The 27,018-nt window shown below is 43.9% G+C and overlaps 1 protein-coding gene across 1 annotated transcript in view; it reads left to right on the forward strand.

Moving 5' to 3' along the window:
- The window catches only part of lpp (LIM domain containing preferred translocation partner in lipoma), an 89,987-nt gene that overhangs the window by 40,389 nt on the left and 22,580 nt on the right, over positions 1 to 27,018 (forward strand). The window contains 3 exon segments of the mRNA XM_057037912.1: positions 8,063 to 8,188; positions 8,191 to 8,655; positions 20,514 to 20,610. Of these exon segments, the coding sequence (XP_056893892.1) occupies positions 8,063 to 8,188; positions 8,191 to 8,655; positions 20,514 to 20,610 (688 nt within the window).

Genomic DNA, 27,018 nt, shown 5'->3' on the forward strand with positions numbered 1-27,018 from the left:
GAGCTAAACCAACCCCTCTAATACTGTATGTAGTGTAGGCCTGTCTAAGCACATCAGATCTGTTTTAGGGGAGTTACTGAGAAGACCCAGATACGTGTCAAAATAGCACGCTCATCAAACTCTAGGGCAGCGCTGCGGTGGCTACGAAAGCGTGAACCAGCGTGACCTCTGAATCACACTAACCTGTGGTGGATTTCTAGTAATCAAGCACAATGTCGTCTTCCCTGCTGGAATCCCACAAAGTCCGGTTTGTGCGCGATGTTGTGCGCTGTCCAACAACATTAAGGCTGTTTAACCCATTTACATAATCTGTCCCTTCAGGTTTTTGTTCAGTGCAAAACACTGAGACGGGAAAACAGAATTCAAATCACTTCGATTTTACTGCTTGTTGTAAACGAGTATAATTACACTTGGGATAGATTTGACTCATCCTCTGGAACTTCATATGCTATTTTATATCATAGACGATATATGGGAACAAGCCACATTTTCCCTTTCATTTTTAATTTTTTTTTATGGCAGTGGGCACATTTATACACTTATTCATTATTAGCAGCAGAATTTGTTGAAGACCAGTGTACACATGGCACCAGTTAGCCACTAGCTATCCATTAAAGTAACCAAGTTGCACATTTTATTGCATGCCATTTTTGTCTAATTAAACTGTAATGCACTTTCCCCATTAAAATTGCATCTTGTTCTGATCTGATTCAATCTGCTGTGATAAGATCCAAGTTGAATTAAAAAGCCCTCTCTGTCTGGTTCATCCCCTTGCTGGGAAACGATAATGCACATCATAAATAAAACAGCGAAGGCTTCATCTGCATGTACAACATGCACTACACTGCACAGATACACTTCCCCGACTGGTGTGTGCAGAATCCTATTCAACTCTCAATTATCAATATATGAGTGAAGCTTATTGATACTTTTGTTTGTGTCCATCCTAAAAACTCATTTGTGTGGAAAACTCTCAACTTGTTGCCTTTAAGAACGACATCTTGACCCCAGACTTCCATATGTGCTGCATGTACATGAGGTTAGTGCCCCCGTGTTTGATTCACACCACCCTAAAGCTACTAATAGGCCGTATGCTACTGTCAGTTCATGGCAAGGTCAGCAGACCGTCTGCAGAGCTGCACATCCCAAAACTCAGTTGTCACATTCGTATATGGGTGACGTAGAGTATTATTGATGTCTCCGCTGAAGCCAAATGCTTGATATGTGGCCGAGAGGATTCCTTCCTCGGAAGTGCCCCGGGGGAAGATCGCTTTCTCCTGTGCCAGTGGAGCGGCGCTGCGACACTCCCATCTCTCAGCAGACAGCTGTGTGAGTGGCACGCACTGTCTCAACGTGGCAGAATGATAGGCTCTTGCTGCTTCCCCTCATATCTGTTGCTGATCATGGGCAGCCTTCTCATCAGGATTCAAGGCCTAAACCACATGGGGAGATACAAAAATCCAGCGATCCTTTTCCATTTCCTTTTTTCTATATAGCAAAATACTCCTTTGGACGGAAGGTTTGATTCTGACCGTGACCCTTAAGACAGCGTGGACCCATGTCCCATTATATTTATGGATTACCTTTCTGAAAACACAAATGCGCCATTTTGGTCTTAAATGTAGAAATCCTATATTCTGAATTAATGTCCTTCTAGAACGGGCTTCTAAAGGCTGCTCTGATCAATGGAAGTTATCACATGTGTGATAAAGTGCAAGAAAAGCTCGAGCACACCCAACACCCTCAGAAAACTGGATCAGAAAACATCAACAGTTCGGTCCCATAAAGGCTTTTATATGAAGAATGTATGTCTTGTATCCTCCATCAATTCATATATTTCTGAAACATATTTTTTAAGCATAGTGCAAGATTTTACCAAAAAGATTCCAACCAGTTTTTCCACAACGGATTTATTGGGTGAGACTTTTAGCTTACCTTTATTACCAAACACCAACACAAGAACATCCTCAATTGTGACTTTCTTGTTTTGGCCCTTTTGTTCCAGAATTGAAAATAAATAGCTGCTACCTTTTTCCTGCTTTGGATGACTAAGATAGTAGTGAATGCTTATTGGTCAGAATATCATCTGAACTAAAGGAAATTGACCTTTATGTTCTTTATGCACACAGATTCCCCTCTTTTCCTCTTCTTAATAGCACCAAGGCAAATGTGGTGTTGACAGAAGACTGATACGTGAAGTTTCTCGTCCATCGAGGTCATAGTAATTTTATCGAGCTCCAGCAAAGAGTCCACTGGTCTGTTGATCCGAGAGGCTACTTTAGTTCTGACCTGAAGAAATCCAGTTAATTCTCCCCCAGACTCGATGAATTGCTAGTTTTTCTTCTCTGACCTCGGCTTCTGAGGCAGCTCAGAGATCTCCAGTCTGTCATTAGTTAATAAACACTTCCAGTCATTTTTCTTAGCGTTAACAGTTGTTTTCTCTCTGCAATTCATCTGTGGGTTAAACTGTATAAAATATCAGCGCGTCGTCACATTTGCTGACACAAGCTGTCATTTCGGTGCTGTGAGGATCGTCTGATTGCATTTGAGCAAAACAACTTGGACCTCCCATTACGCTTGTGTGTCTCAGAGCCTCCACAAACCAAAGGACTCGTACTGACAAGCTGTGTCAGCTCTGGCTGTGTTATATCGAACAGAGAACAGACCAAACAGACTAAAACCAACAGCCAAGTAGTTGGCAACCCCGTTATTCATGCTGGGAAACTGGCAAATGAACCAATGAGCATGTTTCTCTAGAGAGCCGGCCTTCCTCGAACAACGGATGTCATTTGTTTTTCACCCCAGACGCTCAATTCTATTCAGTTTTTTTTATTTTCTATTTTAAAAAAAAAGTGTAAAGATTTACACAGTGTGTAATAGAAATCAAGAGAGTGTGGAGGTGCTGCATCCTCCTCTCACTATGGGTATCGGCACAGCTGTTGTATAGATTCAATAACAACCGTTGCTATAGAATTCCGAGACTTCAACAAACAGGAAGCTTGTAATCCAAATGTTTATAGCAGAGATGGATCCAGCCACTCTCCGGTGAGACAGAACACACTCCTTTTGTACATCTAGGATCCATCTGCAGGGGACTTAATGAAATGACTAAGTAGTCTTCATTGTTCTTATACCAGCCTGTCTTGTTTGTCACTTTTAGCCGGGCTGTGACATTGCTGCTTATTTCTTTTTAGCGTATCCTTTTACTCTTCCCACATGTACTTATGTTGCTGTCCTGGAATGGCGGGAATGCCCTTGACATGCTTTACCCGCCACTACGCCGAGACCCTTTGGTTGAAGCTTCTCTTTTGGCAGAAGAATCTGCATCTTTCATGGTCACATGCAAAGAGAGATGTGCACGCTTGTTTTGCCGTGCATCACTCAAACGCAGTCGTCGGTGATTGGGAACGTGGATGCCATTGCTCGATGCCAGTGCATCCTCTTCCATCCGAGCCTCAAACTGTGGGGGGGGGGGAAAGGATGTTCTTCTTCTTTAGTGACAATTAAGTGTGGAATATTCACTCCGGCCTCTACTGCTGTCACAGGTTAGCCTGTCTTTTTCAGAAATTCTTTTTCTAAGGGCTGCGAGCAGTTATATTCTGCGGTGGATGGATGTGTTACACTTGGGGACTTTGATGCCTCAAGTGTGCAATTGAGTGTTTGTGCAGCACGTCTCCAAGAGCTGCTCCAAGTAAAACAGGATGACACTTCAGCTCCGTAATTACAGGCCTCGGCGGTGTTTAATGTTTCCCTCTCCGTTTCTTTCATATTCCCTGTAATTGCTTTGTTGCTACACGGAGCAAAGACGTTGCCACAGCGCCAGTGGCTCTCATTGACCTTAAGGTCAATCTGGCGGCAGGTTCCGAGTTTTGACAGGGGCAGCCAACTGTGGAGAGAGGAGCATGCCTCTAGGCAGCGAGTGTGTTCCGTCAATGTTTGTTAGTCAAATAAACTGCATAGTATCACCCCTTTGTCTTTTATTAACAGGGCGAGCCAATGACAAATTTAGCTTGAGCCAAGATGCTCTGACAGACAGTGCAGTCTGTCACAATGCTAAAAGGCTTACAGTCAACTGCTGTCATCGCACATTATCTGACGTCCCAATAAGCTTACAGTACACACAATAACACACACGGTATCGGAGAGAAGGTTTACAGTTGCACAGCATTGATAACATGAACTCCCTCCAAGCAAAGGACACGTTCAACTGCACAATATTTCTACTCCTGAAGCAGGAGAAGGTCACAAGTGCATGAAATCTGTATTTACAGATGAGCAAGGGCAAAGCAGGGTGAGATGATGGATGGATGGATGGAGGGGGGGGGCTGCAAGAGATGAATGAAAGTGTTATGTTCGCCTCTGTGAGGAAGACAACATTTCTGTCTTTTGTAAAGTTTACCTGCAGAGGAGCCATTTCACATTTGAAATTGTGGCCCAGGCAGTTATTTTATCACTTCTATCACCTAACGGGTCCCTAACATCCATAGTGTTTTATAAAATCCTGCTACAATCTGGTCAGTAACATGGTACACACTTTCTGAGATCTTTTAATAAGTAATAATCAAATGATTTTTTAATAAGTACTAATCAAATGATTGCTGTTCATATTTCCTTGTGCACACAAGTGTTGGTGCTTGAGCTTCTGACCCAGTGGGAATGATGCTGACAGTGGAGGTCCTGTTTTGTCCAAATCAGAAGTTAGCTGCACTTTCTCAGTTGAACAATAAACCAAATTAGCTGTGCAAAGGTGGCTCTGACGTAAATGACCCATTATTATGAAACACAGGTTTCCAGGATGTACAACGCCCGCTTTTTATTTATTTATTTCTTAATTGATTGACTGTTGTGATTGACTGTTAGAAAACACAATCATCAGTAGTGCTAATACAGTCACATTGGTGCACCCCCCTTTCATATGTTTAACTGGTCTGGGAGAGAGCTTGCTGAAACATTAACTTATTAAATTATTATTTAAAAATGTACGCAGATATAACTCTGCCTATTTAAGATAGGCAGCATGCAGCCTCTCGTAGGCTTTATCTGAGCGTAGTGCAGATAGTGCAAAAGAGCTGGAGGACTTTTGCTCCATGCAGACCATAATTAGTGATTTAAATATTCGGTATCTACTTTATTTATTTTAGGATATTGATATTCTGCATGCATGATGATAGTGAGTGACAAATTGATAATGCAACTGAGGAAGAAGACAAAGAGATTAGTAAACACTTCAGCGTTGAGTGGGAGAGCATCCATGGTCACTGGTGTAAGTGCTGAACTCCACAGATTCAGCTGGAGCCGCTGAGAGTCTCAGCTTTTAAATGAATAAGGAGCCGGGAAAAAAAAAGTTTAGCGAAAACTATCCAAGGTCTAATAGCTGAGGCTGAAAAGATGCAGAACTTCTCGATCTTCAGGGGTTTCCCCCAAGCATCCTTTAAAAAAAATAAATAAATAAATCTCCCACCCCCGTGGTTTGAAATGCAAAGTTAACAGTTTTACTCGGCGACCCCTCCCCCCCAAGGCTCGTATAGTCTCTCCTAATCTTTTTTAATGTGTCAAAAGGCTTTCTTGAGAGTCTCTGTGAAATTTCACACTTAAGTTGTTTGCAAAGTCAGTCTGAATTACAGTGTAGAGTGAGGGTTCACTTTTCTGAAGGCGTTAAGGAAAACTTTCTTAAAACTGTGAGGGCTTTGCTTGTGCACGGAGGCGATGTTATACAAGAAATGGGTTTAAAATGATGCTGGATGCCACATGAAACCCGCAGCTTTCCAATGATAGGTGACAAAATGATTGATTACGTTAGGTAAAGGTGACCTGTTGATTGTTTATTATTGTTATATTTAGGAAGGTCTTGGGTTTTGATTCTCAGGGCCTCCAGGAGCACTGGTTTAGTCCCACCAAACATTCGCATTAGGTTAACGGGAGACGCTGAGGTGTTAGCAAAAGTGTGTATGTGTGTGAGCGTGTGTGTCCTGTTATGCACTGACGACCTGTTCAGATTGTATTTCTGCCCGGTGACTGCTGGTGTAGACCCTAAAACCCGAGTAGGTATAAGCAGGGGGGGTAAATGGACACATGCACAGACGAACAGTCTTCCCTCCGCCCAAATATAGCAACAATTGATCATATTGGGTGATTTTAAGTGATTTGATTTTGGATTGATTTGATCTGTTTAATAAAGCTGAGTGTTGAGCTGCATTTGATGTTACTGGCCGTGTGTGTTCTTGTTCATTCTCTGCTGGGAAAAGCTCCAGCACAGGTGACCTTGACCAGAAATAAGCCACCAAAAAAGAATATACAGAAATACGCTTTCTTTTTCAAACCCGGGACTGCTAACTGTCAAATATTATTATAATATTGTTGAAGTATAGAGAGCAAATCTTCATTTTCAAGTTTTATTTTTCACTTATTTAAGAAGCAAAAGTATTAGGACATGTGCATTTATTCCGCTCCCTAAGTCGTGATAGCATCTGAGCCCACGGTCATTAACGCGGCAGGTCAAAGACGCGCAGCAGCTAAAACATTAGCTAAGTTTATGGGAAAAAGTCCTTTCCCCTTCACAGACATTTTGTCCAGATTGTTCGCATTTGATTAGTTTCATCACCCCCAGAAAGGGGTGAATCCATTCTCTTAATGTAATTTGTGGAAAATGTACCATGACAATGTAATTATTTTGAAGGGGCCAATTTGCATTTCCAGTGCCTTGCTAACTAAATGCTACTGTAGGTTCTAAGGCCTTAAAGATAAATTAATAATCTTGAGTATTTAAAACCCATGAAACATTTAAATTAAGTAATTTCACTTCCTAAAGGGCATACTGGAAGTTTCGCTATACATATGCAGTTAGACACACTTTAAATAAACATCAGCACTAATCACTGACACAGAAATCAGCGGGGGCAGAAAATATTTGCTGGATTTTTATTGGCTCCTTAGGGGTACCCACTGACTTAGATTAGATTGGATTTAGACAAAGTTGGGGCACCTCTTTTAACCAACTTTTCAAACAATCTTTTAGGGTTGAAGAGGCAATTTTATAGCAAGTGTCATTTACTCCAGCTAAAATGACTGCAGGAAAACTAGCCACACCACCAAACAAGCAAATTAGAGGCATTTTTCAGTAATGAGCTTTGATCACTTGTTAAGGGAATCGATCAGAATCGTTGCTGCGCCCCCATTTCAAAGGCATCTCATCAAACTGTTGCAAAGGGTCCAAAGACTACGCGACTTCATTTTTGCTCCCCTAGTGCTGCAAATTTAGTAATTGACTGTGATTTTTGGCTTCGGGCAATAACCTAATAAGGCCAGCCAAGGTTAATGATAAACCCTTTTTAGACTTGCTGAACGTCTGACACCGATATGTAATAGTGGAGAAAAACAATTATTACTTACATGAGAGACACTTGGGGCAGAAGCCTCTGACATTTGAGTAAAACCCCTTTCTGTGATATTTGCTTTTGTATTTCTATTATAACTCTGCAGTCTGTTTCCAGAGCTCTGTGAGAGTCCCACAGCGGTTTGATTAGCGGCTTTGCTGCATTCTCTTCCCAGGAACACCAGCACTACAAATCTCTGTGATTTAACATCTCTCCCATATAAACAGCAGGAGTCAGCACAAATGTCATGTGCCATTGCCATTCCGCTGTCATGGCGTCCTTTTCCACGCAATTTATTGCCTCCACTCTTGTTTTATTAGCCATAGATTATTGGTGGATGTGGACAGTGTACAGCCTCTGCTGTCGAGGTAGCCTTGTAATTGACTCTGGAGAGACGGGGCCGATCATAATTCAAGCGTAAAGCAAAGTCCCACCACAGAGCTGGTAAAGTTTCCACCACCGAGCAGGATTTCACTAATTTGAGGAGTTGTTTTCAACTGTACCACAAGTGTTGGTTCGGAGAAATATCGATACTCTTATGGGTGTGGCACGACACTATAGAGGTCTGCAGCTTATTTGTGATCTCTAAAGAGCTCTACCTCTTAGAGAATGGCCATTTTAAGCTGTCAGTGTGACGCTGACGGTGACCTTTGACCTCACACGGCTTCATTTCCATTCTTTTCCCCCAGAACTCCGGATCGTCCGCAACCTCGACCCCCAGCGCTCCGGTGACTGGATACAAACGGATGGTCATCCCGACTCAGCCACCTCTGACTGCTACCAAGAAGACTACACCCAAAGCCCAGGTGGGGGAGCCTCAGCCACCCCTCCTTCTTCTGCCAGCCCAGTGGCTAAGCCCCAAAGCTTTACGCCTCCTCAACCGGTCCCGGCCTCCTATGCTACTGCCTCAACTCCGAGCCAGCCCACCTTCAATGTTCAAGTGAGGTCGGCCCAGCCTGGCCCCCAGCATCAAGCCCCAGGTGGGCCCACTTATGGCCAGCAGCCCATCCGCACCCCCGCCCAGGTGCAGTACATGCCCGCCCAGCCGAGAGGTCCTGACTTCGCTTATGGACCCCCACAACCCGGCTTTTCTCCGATGTCTCACGGGGGATATCAAGAACATCATCAGCCAGGTATTGTCCAAGGGGGAGGCATGAGCACCAGGAGACCCGAACCACTCCCAGCCCAACAATACCAACCTCCAGGACCCAAGAAGACCTACATCACTGATGTACCACCGAGCTTGTCCCCCTACAACTCTGGACCCACCATTCCACCAAAGGTAAGAACACTTTCGACAACTCAAAGATTTAAACAGCACAACAAACCAGTGTCAGTTTTTCAGAGTTAGTGACCCTTATTAATATGAAAATAGGAGACATCATATACCAGAGAACATTTATCTCCAACATATAAGTCACATTGTGTATTAATCCAGAATCTGGATGGGAAATACTGCATGTTCAGCAATAAAAGAGGTTACACCTCTAGTTACCCCATTAGTTATATTAGTTAGATGTGTCCCCTATCGAAATAAAGAGATTAAAGGTCTATTTCGATTTCAATGTTCAGAGTTCTGTCCTGTTTGGATTATTATATTTTATGGAGGATGTTGGTATTTTCCAAATGAAGAACACATTAGGATGGCAAATGGAAACAGATTTCAAAAGAAAAATCCGATTGATTTACTCAGGAAATGTAAAGTAAAACAGTGACTTCACAATGTGTGAGCAGCTTCCATCCGACAGATCAGCCAGCACTCAGGTTTCGTCTAATACGACGAAATAATCAACTTTGATCCTCCTGTATGTTTTAAGGCTCTGCTTCCTGCTGTAACGCTCATATACAGTAAGTCTTTGTCAGATTAACTATCACAGCACCTTGTACGCAAAGTGTCAAACTCCTGACTTTTGTAGGTCTTTAGCTTCCTAGAAGTCATAGGTCCTAGATCATGTCTACCATGATCGATGCCCTCATCCTCTGCTTAATAAATATAATTGTTGAGTTTAATATATCTGTGTTGTGTATATTTCTGTTGTGAAAGAAAGGCAATAGCATAGCATTAGCTTTCCTGTTAGCATGCAGATGCTGTTCAAGTTTTCACGTCATAAATAATTACCAGACGAGAACTTGGTTTTGCTCATACTCCACCCATGTGGAGCAGCACCGAGTGCTTATTTCCCCAGACTCTGCAGCGTTAATGCAAAGTTGTTGCAGCTCTGTGAAGACAGGATTGTGTTCAGTCTGTTGGTAAATCCACTTTCCTCCCCTTCATTCTCGTACAGATGAAGCTCCACTTTTGTGCTTTTTATTCTTTGGCGATCTCAAATCAAAATAATTGTTTCCAGTTTGAAATAAGGGCCAACAATGAAGTTGTGTCCCTACTGTTTGAGTTAAATAACACTTAGAAAGTAGAACATGTTTATTGGGCGTTTAATTTCCCCACTTTATTAAAAGTCTTCAACAAAAGCATGATTTACCTACACACCTACCAACCTTCTTAGCTTTTACTGAGCATTTATCTTTATTCTAACTGGGCTTTAGCTTGTGATTTACTTGATGTGCTAAAGACGTGAAAATCTAGAAAAGAATCTGCAGAACAGTGAAGTTTTACAGGATTTACATCAGATTTCATATGATAAAAGCACAAGTGAATATCGTAAACATTTAATTACAGAGCAAAGTGTTCACAGTGAGTAGAGACATATATATGAAGACTCTTAAGACAAAGAAATGAGATGGGATGTATCCCCAGCAGCAAAGATAACTTTAAATATTCATATAGGTTAAAGCAACACTTTGTGCTCATTTCAAAGAAATATTGCAAACCGTTCCCTGATGATTCACCAGCGATGTGGAACAACCAGCCAGCATTAAATATTGTATAATATGATTGGATTACAAATGGAGGACAGGATGAGGTCTGATGTGCCGTGCACAAGCCCAGCAGTTCCGTGCTCGCATTGCGAGATGGCCAGTCAGTGAGATCGGAACTCAGCTGGAGCCTCCAAGGTTATTTGTTCTCGACCTCGGCGCGGTCTGGTCACCGCTGATCAAACGTTCAAGAGAGAACCCATGGCTATCATTCTCAGGAAACTGTGCGTCCTTGCTGTTCTTTAGAGCAATTATTATTTTGGTGTAATTCATATTTGCTGTATAAATGCCCAGCCCCATCCTGCAGCTGTGCTGCGGCAGGAATTGCGACTGAACGTTCGGGCCTAGCGCGTCTGGTAAACATAGCAAACGAGCGTCGCTCTCGCATACAGGAGGACTTGATGAGGTTATTTGTGCTGGATAATTGTGCTGATGTATATTTATCCTTTTCATCTCCATACCTTGCGCTGAATTGGTTGTTTGAAAGCGCGCCGAGGACAAAGAGGGAGAAAAACATTTTTATGTTTTTTTTTATTATTATTGTTAAGAAACATTTCCACTTCACAATCAAAGGAAGATTATGACCATATTGTCAGACTGCGGCGTACTGTATGGCTGAAACGGTACAGTACTGGCGTCCCTCAGCACGGCGTGCTCAATGCCACCGAGGCAGCTATTCTAATCTCTGCATTCACCTCCCCACAATCTCTGGAAAGTAAGAGGCCCTTGAGTTTTATTTAATTCAAGGATTTTATTCTGGTTCAAAATACAAACTGGGCCTCCCAGCCTCTGGGAGCAGCTCATCAAGGACTGAATTTCACTAAATACAAATTAGCTTTAGCATTTCAGAGAGTATCTTAAGAATAAATCTAATTATATTTGTTTAGAACAAAAGTCTACATTTTGCTTGAAAAGCTGAAGTCCCAGTATGATGTGTTATGTAAAAAAGGGTGTTTAATACATTTGTTAGCAAACTCTTTGATTTTAGATGAAAGCAAATGACTCTTTACAAATATAGTGTATTCTTTATATATATATGCTCTGTGCCCCCGCCCTTCTTGATTTATTCAAATGCTTTGAAAATGATGGCTGGAAAACTAATGTTCCAAAGGCATATATTGTCCTGAAGGATCAATTTGGATCCGTTACAACGGTGTCATGTTTGACGTGCTGCTGCATACATCCCAAATATCCGATTTTTTGGGATTATTGTAGCTCCGTTAAGTGTCGACTATAAATGCAGAAATAAAGCTAAGACACTATAAAAACAAGATTAGCCAGACAGCGAAATCCATCAACTTTGCTTTTATGATCATCACTCCGCCTCGCCCAGCTGCAGGACACGTCCGTAACGTTTTAGCAATAGTGCTAAAGCTACTAAAAGCATGTTAATCTGTTGTGTAAATAAAGCAAAACACCATCAATTACAGGGCGTATTTACATATTTGACTCTATCAAAAATCATTTCCCGTCACTTAATGCCGGCTTTATGTCACACAAAGTGCTTTCTCTGTGGGGGGGCTTCTGACTTCGATTGAGGACTTAATTAAAGAGATCACTGCACATAGTCTAAGGGTATTCATAGAAGGTCAGTGTCATTAGAAGGCCACCCTGATCTCCTTGGATAAAATTCTATGATCTACACTCATCCTCTCTTCACCTCCGCCCATCACCCAGTTCCCCTTCATCTCCTCAGTTACACATGGTAAAGGTGTAACACAACATCAACAGGCTCCAAGGTTGCCTAATTATCCGAGCCAACCAGTGTTTGATCTCTGTTTTAGTCCCCCCCCCTCCAAAAAAAGAAAGATTTCATGGCTGCCGGTTAACATACCAATTTCCACGAGTCTCTTCTTTATTTCTGAAATGAGACCAGAGCTTAGCTAGATGATGGCTTGTGTTATTGCTGAGCATGACTGACATTTGACAGGGGGGGATTAATTTGAACTGCTCAATCCCTGCAGCCAGTTAAAATCCCCTCCAAGGTCAATGATGGTTTCAACTGACAAATATGTTTGAATATCTGACATTAGTCTGCATTCTGGTCCTGGACACTCCGACCTGCAAAAAAGATTTGAAAATGCTGCTCTGTTGTTGATGAATTTGCTTTAACTCTGCACATTTCTGGGTTTGGACGGTTAATTGGAGCTGTTTTACATCATGTGAGCGTTTGCTGGGGCTGATATTGCCTGAGTCCAGGTCGCGTCCATGCGCACGTTTCTCGGTTTATCTGATGGCACGCAGGATTACACAAAGTGTGACTGATGCATTTTTAGTGGAGGTATTTACTGTCCCAGTCTAGAATCTGATCAGCAGCCAGTTTGGGTCAAAGTTTTATAGGAATTACGAATGTGGTGAAGAGACACAATGGAACACAGTCACAGGAAGAGAGTTCAGCATAGAAGATACTGTATATATAACACATTCTTTAGCTAGTCATCTTTGAAAACACGCCCACACCTGTTTACATATAGATTCTACTTTTACATACTTTAACCTTTCTGCCATCAAAACTATTTCCTTTCAAGACAATGACAAGAACTATAGCATTTGCATTTCCCTTCTTTTACCCAAAGGGAAGAGCTTAAGCTCTTCAATAGGCATGAATATTGAGCTTCTGTGTTTCCAGTGTTTATGGCGTTTACTGTATTGTATTTCCATGCATAAACAGGACAGTCTGCATGTTGATTGAAGGTGTAATTAGTTTAAATATGAAGGCAAAGCTGCTCAATTGTGAAGAGGAGCCCATAGAAAGACGAATCGTACAGAGAGCTCTTTAAGGCAGTTAAATCCTATTAACTTTTCTGCTCATGTCAGAGGGGAATAAAACTCCACTGGCACATATCAGTTCACTGACTTATACCTTAACACACCCATGCACATTCTCCACTGGGGTCATCACCCCTCTCCTTCAGGTCTTACGGCATCATTTGGATTCCGATGACATGGCCCGGTACAAGCAGCAGCGTATAATTAGTTCAGTGGCAGCCACCAGGTTGTGTTGATGGTGGTCTGCAGTGGCTCATCTTACCGGATACCTCCTGGGTCAGTCTGCTGGACCCGAGCCGTGAGGTCAGATCGCCCACCGTAGCTCTGCTTATCTTTCATTTTTGCAACACGCCAGAGCGTTTTAGCCGCGGTCAACAGACCTGTAACATGGCTTAGTGCTCATTTAGCCACCAGATACCATGCAAACTATTAAGCCTATTAATGGGAGCATTAGCGGTGTTAATAAATGTGGATCTCTGCTGCGTTGCAGCGTTGAATGAACTTTGAGGTTGACCAGAAAATTGAAAAAAAAAAAAAAGACAAACTTATGGAGACTAATGGGTATTTTTAGAAGGCACCAATGCTGACCGCCGTGGCGTATTTGCGCAGATGTGCATTTGTCCGGTGAATGCCTGTTTTGGCAGAGATACATTTCCTGGCGAGGTTCTCGGTATTTGTAATATTAAAGGTCAGTGGTAAATATGTCAATCTGCAAGTGGTTGATTGAACTGGGATGTAACAAGTTTGCTCGAGAGTTTCATATTTTATCCTTTAGATCTGACGTACTTTCATATCCTGTTTATGTTTACGCTAGTTAATGTGATAATGTGGCAGAGGTCACATGCATTAAGTTGCAGGGGTATTTATGTCCTTTTAGATTGTGGTTAAGTACATTTAACGTTATGTGACGCACAGATAACATTCATTATTAATCAGAGGGTCACATATTTTCAGCATACAGATTAGTTGGAAACTGATTCAGTTTGATTTCCTAACGATAATTGATAAACATCTAACTTTCCTCCCGGGTTTAATGGCTTTTACTGCTGTGGTCGTACTCACAGACTCCCACATTTCCCTGCTTGTGGCTTTACCTGTAAACCTTCCCACGTTCTTTGCTGCAGTTTCTCCGTGTGTCTGCACATTTCAGTAGAAACGGACCAGATGTTTCCTCAAAGTCAGGTGAGGTGACGTGGCCAGTAGCTCGAGTAAGACCTGCATAATGCAGAGCGGTGATTGCTGTTATCTTCCTCAGGACCAGTGAGCAACAACTACAACAGAACGACAGGGAAGAGATCTGATAGGAACTGAAATATTAGCAGGATGTCAGAAAGAGAAATGTGTCTTTGAAGACCCGAGTCATGAGCAGGGTAGTTACTCCCTCTGGTATGTGCATGTTTAACATCCATGGCAGCTTAAGATAGCGCAGAAATACTGTAAAAGGGCAGAGCTCGATCTCACGGGGCATAAATCATCCTATAAACTGCTCCCTTCCTGCGCCTATAAAGGCCAGAACCACAGCGAGCGGCGTGCGTTTTTTAACACATGATGTGTCATTAGGAATTTGGAGTTTCTGTCATTTATTTGGTGGCGTGCTGACCTCCTGCCCATGCTTATACGGTCAGTAGTTTTCCTCAGTGCGTCAGGAGTCTTGGCGTCACTGTTCATAAATAAGAGGACCTTTCACTCCCCTCCTCAGTGACCCTTTCTGAGATGAACAGCTGGGTTGGTAAATAACGGACCAGATCAATACTTGTCATCACATTTCAGTGAACCCTGGCAGAATTAAATGTCTCAGCAGTTTATACTCTTGTTTTCAAAAACTCCCACTGCTTCTCTGAAGCAAAGCGATGCGGTAGTGTCAAACGACACCGATAACTTCAATCTGCATGGAGGGAGGAATATGTTATTTACAGCCCCCAGACAGTAAAAGCACCTGCGTAACAGCGGCCCCTGCTGGTACCAGATGGATATGCTCCCCACCGACTTCCACGTGTCTCTGCACATGAATAACTTTCCCTTATATCAGGTAAAGAAATTCAAGGACCTTCACCCTGCCAGTACTCTAAATTTAAGATATAAACTGTCTGAAGTGCATTTAATGGACTTATGCACAAATGTCTTGCTACAATTGTAAGGTGAGTGACCCTGGGAGAACTACATCCAGTATGATTTGGTTTTATTCATTTTTTAAATGTGAATGTGCATAATTTGAAAGCCAATGCCAAATAAGTTTTATATCCATTCCAACAATGTGTGGAGTGTGTTTCTTTTTATTTATTTTTTTGGATTGCTTGTGTGTTTGCAGGGGGATGTGTCAGTTCCCAACAGATGACCTAGTTTTTACACACGCACCATCTTAGTAACATTGAAAGGCCCCTCTACATGCATAACGTGCCTGTGAATACTGTAAAAATTCCTTCTTTATATAAATTCATGTTCTGACAAAGACGTGTGCGACTGTGGAAAATGTCTGAAATGGAATTGGTTAATTTTTAATTATCCCTGGCTGCTACGTACACAGCTGCTCTACAGTTGACTGTTATTTTTTTTCCCCTCAGCATTTAATTGGAGCTGAAACAGCATGACCTATTTTGTTTAAAGAGAATGTATACTTTATCTGTGCCTCCTCAGAAGGTGGCCTTGAGCTTAATATGTAGCGCGGTGACACCTCCTCTTAAAGTGTAATGCAGTACAGATCACTCACAGGGTCCCGAGCTGGCAATTCATCTGCTACCTTACGTAAGGATGCTAAAACACGTGAAGTCATCTCGCGATTTCTTCATTTAAAACTTGGAGCTGGCAATTTATTTCTAGAGGGATCCCTGCTTGTTTGAAGCCGAATACCGGCTGCTTCCTTTACTGGCGCCTGGTGACATCTTGACATCCGCTAGTGTAATCAAAAGAGAGCGGCTCTTTGAATTATCAATATAACTGTCTTTTCTGTGGAAGAAATCCCAGTGCCGAAGCGCTCTCCCGGCTTCTAAGTGCACCTTTGTGTTGCAGGGACATAAACAATGTTTGGCTTTCAGGGACTCTTAAGAAATTGGGTCTGCAGCAGGCCATCAAATAAAGCCATCCGTTATAAATTAATACCTCTTGATACATTTGGAAAGCCCATCTGTACTGATTCTAGAAACACAACATATTGTTGGTCTTAAACGTCAACGCAGAGGCACGCTAACTCACCGAAGGGCTAGTGCGAGTGATGGCCCAATCCTTCCTTTGTTTTAAAACACATTCACCTAAGCTGCCATAATCACTTGTTTGGGTTACAGGAATAAATGTGCCTCTAAAAGAGATATTTCAATCCAATAAAAGAAAAAATCTCTCACTCCCCAACTCTTAACAGTCCATTTGCTGTTGTTAATAGCATTAATATTTTTAATAAGCCATTTAAAAAGCTCTCTGTCCGTTTTGAATAATACTATTGTAATTTCGGAAGACAAAGCCATGGTGTCAGATGAATAAATCTTCTCTTTTTAAAGCTCGAGTTAAAGCTGCAGCTCAACAGAAGCTAAAAAGCATCCTGCACTGTTAAGTGTCCATCATCTGTAATCTGTGGATAAATATGTCTGAGTGTGCCCCCCGCCCCCGCCCCCCTGGTTTGTGCTGGTAATGCAGGAAAGGTTCAGCTATTGTAAAAAGGCAAAACAATTACATTTGGTCCATACGGCAGATTAAAAAAAACAGAAGCAACGTCGCGCTCGCTACTTGGTGGTGGCGTTCCGGTCTGATTGGCAGTCTGTACATTTCTACCCCTCATTGTCAGCGCGGCGGTCCGCTGTAGCTCTGTTTCACTGCCCATCACTCTTTCTAGGGTCAAAACCTGTTGATGCACTTCGTGAGTCCTGGAAAACCAAAATGGATTTTTCCCTTTACCTTGCATGTAAGAAAATCAAAAGAACCAGCATTACTGTCGTGCTAAAGAGCAGCATAGACGGCGGGGTGAAGCAGAAGGTGAAGTGAAACGTGACGTGAGGAAAACCTTGTTTTGCAGCTGTCTGGTTTGGGGTTTTTTAGTTTCCGTTGTCTCGCATCTTTAGTGTGCGATTGCATTAAATGTTCCAGCCCTTTCAAGGTGGTGATCCACGCGATGCTTTGTGAACGCGTCATTTAATAAAGCCGGACAGCCAGTGTGGAAGAGCTGACCGAACCCGCCTCACTCCTGCTGACCTGGAGCTGACCTGCATCCGACTTCCTCACGCCATCTCCTCCCTTCCACCCTCACTGCAGTTGTCTCTTCCGTTCACTCTTTACCTTGGTCGCAGAAGCAGGGCCGATGGACCCTGAGGTTTGAGTCGTAGCAGGAAGCGAGGCTGTCAGGGCATCAGGTGAGAGCAGGCGCCGAGCCCCCTCTGCTTGCTGCCCATCCCACACCACTTCCTACCTAATCAGTTCTGACACAACGCCAATCCCACAGCGGGTGGTGCTCTCAGCTTTATTCATAGATCTGGCAGTTGAGCGCTGATCAGCTTGTGGGCGTTTTGTTAGACAGCACGCCACTCGGCCTGTTTTTTTAAGTGGAGTATTGTGACGTTGTATGTCTTGATGGTCAGGATGGTCGGACTTATCGCTGCCGATCCGGTTAGCGTCACCAAAAAGCTGCTAGATGATGACCTCAAAGCGCTACCCTTCCTGCACACACAAAACAATGGGAAATAGATGCCGCCGTTGACCCGGTCCACAGGATTTTTCAGCGTGAACTGCTATCAAAAAGGATCTCAGAGGGCGCCGGCAAACAATTTACTGAATTGAGCCAGACGTCAGTGAAAAAAGCCCCGTCTCCAGCACATATAGCTGCTGTATGGTTTCTATTGTTACCTTTGAAAAGTGGGAACAGGGACTGCGAAGCAATTGTAAAGCATGCAGGGAAGCAATTTCTTTCTCTTATTCAAGTGAAAAATTATTCTGTGCTGTCACAAAAGACTCCCTAACAAGGTGCTTTAAACTCTCTGGCAGCGCCTTGCCGCGGGGTGTCAAAGAGTGGATAAGGTATAAAATGAAGCTTAATCTCAAAAGTCGGTTTCTGGTAATAACAGCATTTCGTTCCCTCTCCAGTCTGCTTTTGATGTGCAGCTAAGATTAACAGTGTTAAATTGTCCTCTTTACCGTCTCAAACTAATAACACAGGTCATAATGTACAGAATGCTGACAACAAGAGAGCTTTTGGAAGTGGTTTGTAATTTGTATGTATTAAATCAGTTGAATTCGAGTCCTACGTAAAGCTCTCCAGACCGCTGTCATTAAAGACTGGACAGGCTGGGATCCACCCTGCTGCTGTCTAAAGTCAGCAGACGGAGAGGAGCGGACACATTTGCACGTTGAGCATGATGATCCCTCACAGTTAATGAGGCCTAATATGTGGGCTTCCATTATCAGCCAGCTGTGTCATCATCCAACTGAGGGGGAAAAAGCCACGCGTCATAAAGTTACAGCATCCAGAGCTCCAGACTTCTCACTGTCCCTGGGAATGAGTTTCTCTCCATAAATCTCTCAGATTGAAGCACGTGTGGTTTAAGTGTTTCACTCCTCTGGCACATGAGCTCTATGTACAGGTGTGTGTCAATAAATGAGAATGTCATGTTATGTCACTAATTCATTTGAATTAGGAGGTTATGGCTAGCAGCTAATGAAAACCCAAATGAAGTGTCTTAGATAATTGCAGTTTGGTGAAAAAGTTCAATATTGGACTCATAGTCTAATTACATAATTAACTTACAAGACTTTTCATGAGCCTTTCGATGGCCTCTCAGTTTGGTTCGGTAGGCTGCACAATCACAGAGAAGACGATCACTGACACCCCAAGGAGCAAGGAGACGCTGAAGGTCATTGTTAGACCTGCTGCTCACAGAGGGCTGCCTCCAAGCACAACAGTGGGGAGTTGAATGGACCAGAGGAAATGTGGTTCACACACACAACAGAATACGAAAGGAAGCCCATTCAAGGATATGAAAGAGAATATCCAGGACCACAGCTACAAGTGTCACATTCCTCACGTGGAGCTTCTCCTCTCCTCCAGCTGAGACATCAGTGGCGTCTCATCTGCCCCCCTCCCCGTGGTCCAAAGTCCTCTTTCCAGAAAAGAAAGAAAACTAAATTTATTGTTAATGAACTCTAAAGGCTATCATGAAGAGGAAGACGGTGTGACAATGGTGAAGGTCAATATCAGAGCTCCTCCAGGCCACGCCACAGTTCTTCATGCCTTATTATCGGAGATGCTGAATTTGGGGGTTTTATAAGCTCGCTGCAAGCCGTCATCATCAACATTCAAAAAATGAACCGGTGTCTGGGTAATGAATGGATGAGCTTCTCTTTCTGAGACGTACCTGTGATCTCCAACCCTGACTGACGGACACAATTCATCAACTTATTGAAAATCATTCATAATGAGTGTTTTCCTCCGTCTGTATTGACACGTTCACGGCGAATACGAAATATGTTTTACTCGATCTCTTATTGACAAATGTGCTTCTTTTATGTGACACAAATGACCGCGGATACATTAACACAACACCCAAGCAGTTTCTAACATTCAGCCAGCTCCCATGGGTCACAATTAGGAACACGCTGAAGGTCAGCTAAGATCTGGGCCCATGTTATATTATAGAAAATCAAAACTCCCGCAAAGATCTGTCTGGCCCCAGATCCAGGGAAGGTCGTCTACTGTGTGTCACTGATTAATGAAAAGAAGCTTAGCAGCGCAGCTAAAGAAGAGTCAAGTCTGGGTCTCCGGGGTTTTATAAAGGCCACACACACCTGTGACAGGATTGAGCCATGAGCCCCGTGCTGGAGGGGTGGGGGAGTTGCAAATGATTGGCAGAAAATGTCAGGCAGCGCACATCAGCTCCATGTAGACACACAGCAGGCAGATGTCACCGTGTGCATGATAAGGGGTGGGGGGGGGCTCACACTGAAAGGAAAGGTGCCTCATCCTCACAAAGTTATGTCAACCTTTTGAAATCTCGGGCAGATCTGGACTCAAATGGGATAAACACCAGAAGTCTTGTGTGTTTTGTGGCTAAATAACTATCTGTTGACCCGCGGTTCTGATGCAAACGTTCACAAAGTAGCTTTCTTCTGTTCATTGCTTCTTTTCTTCCCGTTATCGTTATTTAAAGGAAAAAAGAGCGGGATCCAAAGGATTAGTCAGGGTCAAAGTGTTTTTACATGTTTGTATTGTACAGAAGGATGTGCTCCACCACTGGGGCCCGAGCCAGGGTCAGGTCTCTCTCAGAGGGCACGGGCTGACTGAAGCCCATCAATGCATGTTTTTGAGTGATGAAGGTTTTTCTCTCGACCTTGCCAGCTTAGTTCTGATTTGTTGAAGTTGGATTTTTGCAAACCTTTTTAGTCTAAAGTCTGTGTATTTATTTTTTCCCAGCATAAGCATTTTTTGCAGTTTCTGAGATAAGTGAGGGGCAATAAAGGCAAAGATCAACTGAACGGGGGATTGAAACACGACCCCTGATTGCTTTGTTGTTTCCTTGTCCCCAGACCGGCTCCTCCGTGGCCCATCCTGAGGACGAGCTGGAGCGTCTGACCAAGAAGATGTTGTTTGACATGGACAACCCGCCCTCTGAGGAATATTTTGGTGAGTGAATATAGCATCCGTTTCCATTCTCCCATTCATATAGACAACCACATCAGCCTGATCACATTAATTTTAATAGCAGATGCTATTAGGTGACTTTAATCAAAGCCATTTTTTATTAATATTTGATTTTTTTATGTGCATTCTGCATTAGAACAAGAACACCATAATCTGATTTATAGTTTAAGACTCCAGTGTAATGGTAATAGTGCATATGCGTATTAACGTAACCAAGCAGGCGCTTGGATGGATTTTGTGTGACGCCAACTGCGGGGTGTTTGTGGGCCGTATCTGAATTAGATACACACCGAAATACATTCGTGATTTAATGGTAATCACAATAGACGTAAGACACAAACTATCACACGACATGAATGTTTTAAAATTGCTGCAGGTTATAAAAGAGGCTGTGTTGAAGGATGCTGGTCTATAGTATCTCAGGAAATACATTAACAACCAACATAAAAAAACAGAATGGTGCTTATTTTTTAATCAATAATTAGATTAATAAATAAATAAATAATGATACGTGGATTTAAATGCCACTTCTGGCAATTCAAAGCCACTCTACTGTGCTATTTTTGTCGTGTGTGTCGGAAGGAGCAAAGAACAGAATCAAAGTGGAAATTCCTTTTTGTAAGTCTATCCTAATGTGGCCACCGAAAGTTGCAGAGTGGTGAAAATAAGCCCATTGACCTATGAGTCAACGTTGGATTCACATGAATAAAAGAAAAGGCTCAGTGTTGAAGAAGCCCAAACAAAAGAGAGTCAGGTTTTCGGTTAATCACGTCAGATTAGCGCCCAATTTCTTTGATTAATGAGCGCGGCAGCCCACAAAGTCAGGCGTCGCGTCGCAGGAAGAGTGTTTTTGGGGAAGCCACTTCAGAGTGTCGCGCAGCGCTCGGGTGTTTGTAACACAGACAAGGTGAACCTGATATTTTCGGTGTATCCTGTCTGTTCAGCACCATGTGTGGATGCAGCAGCAGCATATCTGTGAAGCTCTCCCTGAGGTATAGTCTCCAAACAATATCAGTGCCATGAAAGGACAGGGCACAATTCCTGCAGGGGTACATTCAGAATGGCAGATATTGGATTTGGCATTTGTGTGTGTGTGTGTGTGTGTGTTTTGATAAGGCTGTGTCATGTTTTATAGTCCAGCATAAGTACATCTCTTTTTCATGCACACTTTACTTTACTTCCTCCTGTGTGATTCTGTGCTTCCCCCCCCAAAAAAAGCCTGCCAATTTTAATACTATTTCCCAAAATCGGCTTTTTATATTTTCTTTCTATTTTCCGCCCTCTGTACCCTCTGCTGCCAGCAAGTGCCACCCTTCTGCTTCTCTCTTCTCTAGCTTTTAATCCCCTTTGCCCTGGAATTAGTTCCCATGCCCATTAGATACCTCACTCAATACGCTGAATGAGGCTCTGGAGCCGGATTTATATCAGCACATAATCACACAGCACACCATGATAGCATGTGTAGGTGTATTACAGCTACAGGGACATGTATTTAACTGGTATTAAGGGATATTCAGCTCCACATTGGGGCGCACTGATGTAAAGACCTTAATTGGTTCACATTAGACGTAGGTCAAACAGATCTGCTGGCTTAAGCAGAGAGGAGTCATTTTACAGCAGAATGGCCCTCAAAGCTTCGTTGGCCTAATTTTTGGCTGAATTGCGTACTCGAAGCCGGCCCTGCATGAGCTGCGCTGACTCCTATACCATACGTGCACGTGCCAGTAGTTGCGAATATAAGGCTGAGTGGCTGTGGGCTGGTGAACAGGCAGCATGGGGTAAATGGGTCATATGTGAGCTGAGGTAGCCGGAGCAAGTTGGGGCTCGCACGCGTGTCCCCAGCTGACAGCAGCTGGCTGTTGCTGAAGAGGAGGTGGGTGAGGGTGGAGAACAGGGGGAGGAGGACGGTCCCGTGGTTAAACGGGGCGACAGTTGAATTAACCGAGAGAAACAAAGAGGATGAGGGCAGGAGCCTTCGACTGAGGTGACTTCAGGGACTCATTAGGAACAAGTTCAAGCGGAGGCGCGCGCTGCTCCGTGGATCCTCCGAGTTCCTGTCCTCCCCCGCTGAATAATGTACATACAACTACCGCGCAAATGTAAAAGTGAGTCCGGTCCAGCACGACTGCATCAAGAGCAGTCCCAGGGCATGAGACTTTTGTAATTACAAAGACTCTAATGGCATACAAGCCTCTTCTTTTTTTGGTGGGGTTCAGGGGGAAGAAGGCTACAAAAAGAATTGTAGCAACCCTAAGGCTAGTAATTAACAAGATTAATCAAAGTGGGGCTGCGATCTCTAGCGTGCCACTGGACTGGATCATTGTCTTCTTATAGCAAAGTTTCTATTGGTGTCACTAATGTCTTTGAGGAGCTCCTAATCTGAAGCAGCTATAGTGAGGTTTCAGCAGTCCAGAGGGGGTAAATTCAGCTGAATTAATGTTAAACCCGGGCTCCGTGATGTCACACAGCCCCAGTGAAAAACCTTATTTGTAGTTTAAAAGTTACACAATATTATTACACAACAGTTTGACTCTAGAAGCAGTCATGCGGCATCTCGCTGGGACTTAAAAAGCCGGCGTCCTCGATTCTAAATGCCTCTTAAACTGTAAAGAAAACCTGAAAATGATGCATCATAAAAGAAAGGCTTTTCTTGTGAGAAACACGGGTTTCAAGCCAGAAATTCTTCCCGCGATTGAAGCATCTTTGAAAAGCAGCTGATTAGTCCTGATTTAGAGTTCCAGATTAGATTTGAGTAATCTGAAAGAGCCTTTTCTTCAAATGTCATCATCCGTCATGTTTAATCCACTTAGGTTGTGCGTAGGTGTACTGTGTTTGTGGAAATCTAATAAGACACAGCTATTTCAGCTCCCAGTGCAGATGCCACGGCATTTGTCAGAGGAACTTAGGGTATTTTGTCATCACTATATTTCTGTCACCCAAAACCAGGACAGAAAGCTGAATAATTGAAAGGATGAGATGCACTGCATTATTTACAATTAGTGATGATGATACTTACACAGTGAGGTTCATTCTGTCGCCCAGAATGTTTTTATTCCTCCGTTAATACCAGAATGACAAGTTGAGTTCTTTCATGTGATTCTAGATGTTCCGTATTCTTCTGTATAGAATTAAGGATGTGAAATTTTAATACCCATCCAATATTTATCCAGAGTGATTTTTTTTCCAGGGGGATTTCGGGGCAGTGGCATAAATGTTTCGCTAATGTCTACATCTGATGGCTGAGACTCGTTGGAAACGAGCGGAGATACATTTGGGGTTACTGTACGGCGGCCGTGAACTCCGCGCTGTCGCAAAAGCCGCCTCGGTTTGAGCGAGCGTTCCTTCCTGCGATGAGAGGCACAGGAGGAACCATTTGCCATTTCCCCCGTAATGTCGGCTGGAGGAGCCCTCATAATTTATAAGACACCTTGCATGAAAAGTTCATGAGGAATCTTGGAAGAGATACAAATGGTACCGTAGCCACAGTAGCGGCACAGGCCAGAGGAGTCGGGTGGATCAGCTTAGGTAACTAGGTCAGGAAAAAGTTTAGGTTCTGCCCCCCCCCATCTCGCTATCACACATCTGAGCATCCCAACTAAATGTATTAATAAGCTTCCAGTTTAGACAGGTTTGTGCATTCTCTAAGATACTTTGGTGGAAATCATTAGCATATTACTGAGGTCGCCTTCAGCAAACTCTTAGGAGATTGCTTTTAGATGTGTCATAACGAGTGGGATATGTGTCAGAATAAAATCGTAAAAAGACGCCCCGTTGCTCCCGACCTGCCTCCCACCTCCATAGTCTCCGAATGCCTTTGGCCAATTGTCTCCACAGTACAGCAAACTGTTTCTACTAAAGTGTACCGTTAAATTCTCTTTATTTCTACAGTTTCCACGGCATGTCTGCATAAATAAAATATGCATTGTTGTAAACACGCTGGGCTAACAGGACGATTCGTTTAAATAAGTGGGTTTTTTTTAACTTCAGCAGGTTCATGCGGGTGTGGAAATATAACATGTTGCACTAAAGTAATGCAACAATGCTAAACAGTCGTGTTTTTATTTGATCTGGTTGAGTTTAGGCCACCCTTCCTATTGTTGCGGCCTCAAAATGTTCATATTTACTTTACTGAACCCCGCCGCGCACGTGGTGTTCCAGGTTGGAACCGTATCGGTGCACGCGTGAGCCCCATACAGTGCTACCGCGACACTCACAAAACAGAGTTTGGGTCCTTAATTTTCTTCGTTTTGGTGTTGTTTGGAAGGAGGCTTGACTCAGCCCTCATTGTCGCAATTACATTCTACCCTGAAGCTGAAGTAAAATTAACTCCATAAACAATGTTCCTGTAATTGTTCTTAGTTTCTATGAATACACAGAGAGGCTACTTCCAACAAATAGTTTTAGGAATCCTGGCGTGGTGTATAAGGACGCTATAATAGAAAAACATACTTGGAAAGAGGATTTATCCGGCCAAAATACCCATTCTTGAAGATTTAACAAAAGTGGCAAATGCAGTTTTGTATCGTGCTGAGATTCCGATCCACTCCAGAGCGTAATGGGTTTTCCTCTAGCTCGTGTTCCACCCTTCCACCGCCTCTTCTAAAAATCGGCCTGATAAATCTCTAATCCTGCTGACAGGCAGCAAACTGAAGTGAGAACAGTCACGTCGGCTGAGCCTAAAAGCATCTGTGGCTACAGTTACGGCCGTGCAGTATTACCTAACCCCCCTCTCGTCCGCGTCTCCCATTGTCGCGTGCTCGGCGGCCGTGGAGCTCGAAGGGGTCTCTTCGTTTTAATTCTCCTGAGATTCTCCTTCTCTGCTGCGTATTTGTGATCTGCTGTGTGTACAGTAGATGTTGGAGCTGTCTGAATGAGACGGAGCATAATACGGCTGGAAAGAGGTCAGCGGCCACCCAGGGGCGGAAGAGGGGGATATGATATGGAGCAGTCTGGTGACATGGCAACTACATTAAAGCCTGTGCATCACTATACCACCTACGGTGGATTATAATGCATGACTGCAAAAAACTAGATTATCAAGCACAATGGCCAAGGATAATCCATCATAGCCGCCTTTTGAAGAACAATGGAGGGTGTTTGTCAGTACGAGCTTCTGGATTTGACTTCCAAGACCCTTTTTTTATGATGTAAATAATGTAATTCCTCTTCAAATAATCTCCACATTTGTCAGATTGAAGAAATTCTCCCAAAAGCTTCGCTCCTCTGGAATCATGTTCGGTTATGTTTGAGCTCAGCGTCCCCCCCCCCTTCCCGTCACTTGACATTTTTCAGGATTGATATTGTTTTGAGTGGGGGCGGGGGGGCCGTTCTTAGTGTTTTTCATTATCTTGCTGCAGCCCTGCCGCTGACCTCGCGACACTGCTTTCTAGTTTCTCAGCTGATGCAGTTTGCCAGCGCGGGGCTTCTCTTCCCGGCGACAGAAGCCTGCTTGTTGGCAGCGGTTCACGTGAGGTGACCGCCCTGCCGCTCGCCCCCTCCTCCCCCGTCCTCCCGTCCCCTCCCGCCGGGCTCGGCGCTTGCTAGCCTGCCTCGTTGAGACAGCTCCACTGAGGCTTGCAAGATCAGCTGCCGTGCGAGCCCAGCTGAGGCTCGCGGGCACTCACGTTGCTAGATTTCATTTGTGAGTGAGCGTTTGACCTCAGGAACGAGTAGACATCAGCATGCTCACGCACGCAAACGCGGACACAGTTGCAAGCACACGGGTGTGCACGGGGGAGCGCCATGCAGAGACGCACCACTTTCAGCAGAGAGCGGCTCATGCGCTCACCTGTTCTCCCGCCTCGGTCTCACCCCTCCCTCCCCCCCACTCTCTTTCTTGCCCTCCTCTCACCCTCCTTGTCACCCCATTCTCCGGTCCTGCCCTCTCCCTGGCACCCCTCCACGTCGCCGCTGCCAACCTGCTTCTAAACCATGTAACCTACACCCGGAGCCTCTCCCTGCTGCCGCGGGCCTTGACATGCTGAGCAGTAATGCTCCGTGGCACGGGCTCGCCTATCCTCCGCCCTCCACCGTGGCCGCAGCAGTTTTACAGATTGCTATTTGCTGACATTGGGAATGAGATTAAAGGCAGGGGTTAGGAAGGAGGCATTTACAGGCCGGAATGCAGTGATGACAGCTATTTCTCTCCTCGTCCCAGGGCAAGTGGAGGCCGCAGTATTGTCGTACAGCACTGGGTGCAGTCCGAAGCGACAAAGTAAATTAACCTGGAGGGGGGGGAATAGAACAGCACAAACTGTGGCCCCTGGCAGCTGAGGGCCAAGTAGTTAAACTTTGGTAGTTTTCGCTGGCAGCCACTAGCTGACCTGTTGTTCGTATTTCCATGGGGGAGTTAGACTGTTTTTCTTTTGCCAGTTTCCAGGAGAGCTCTCT

This window comes from Takifugu flavidus, chromosome 7 (genome assembly GCF_003711565.1).
Source record: "Takifugu flavidus isolate HTHZ2018 chromosome 7, ASM371156v2, whole genome shotgun sequence".
Classification (NCBI taxonomy): Eukaryota; Metazoa; Chordata; class Actinopteri; order Tetraodontiformes; family Tetraodontidae; genus Takifugu; species Takifugu flavidus.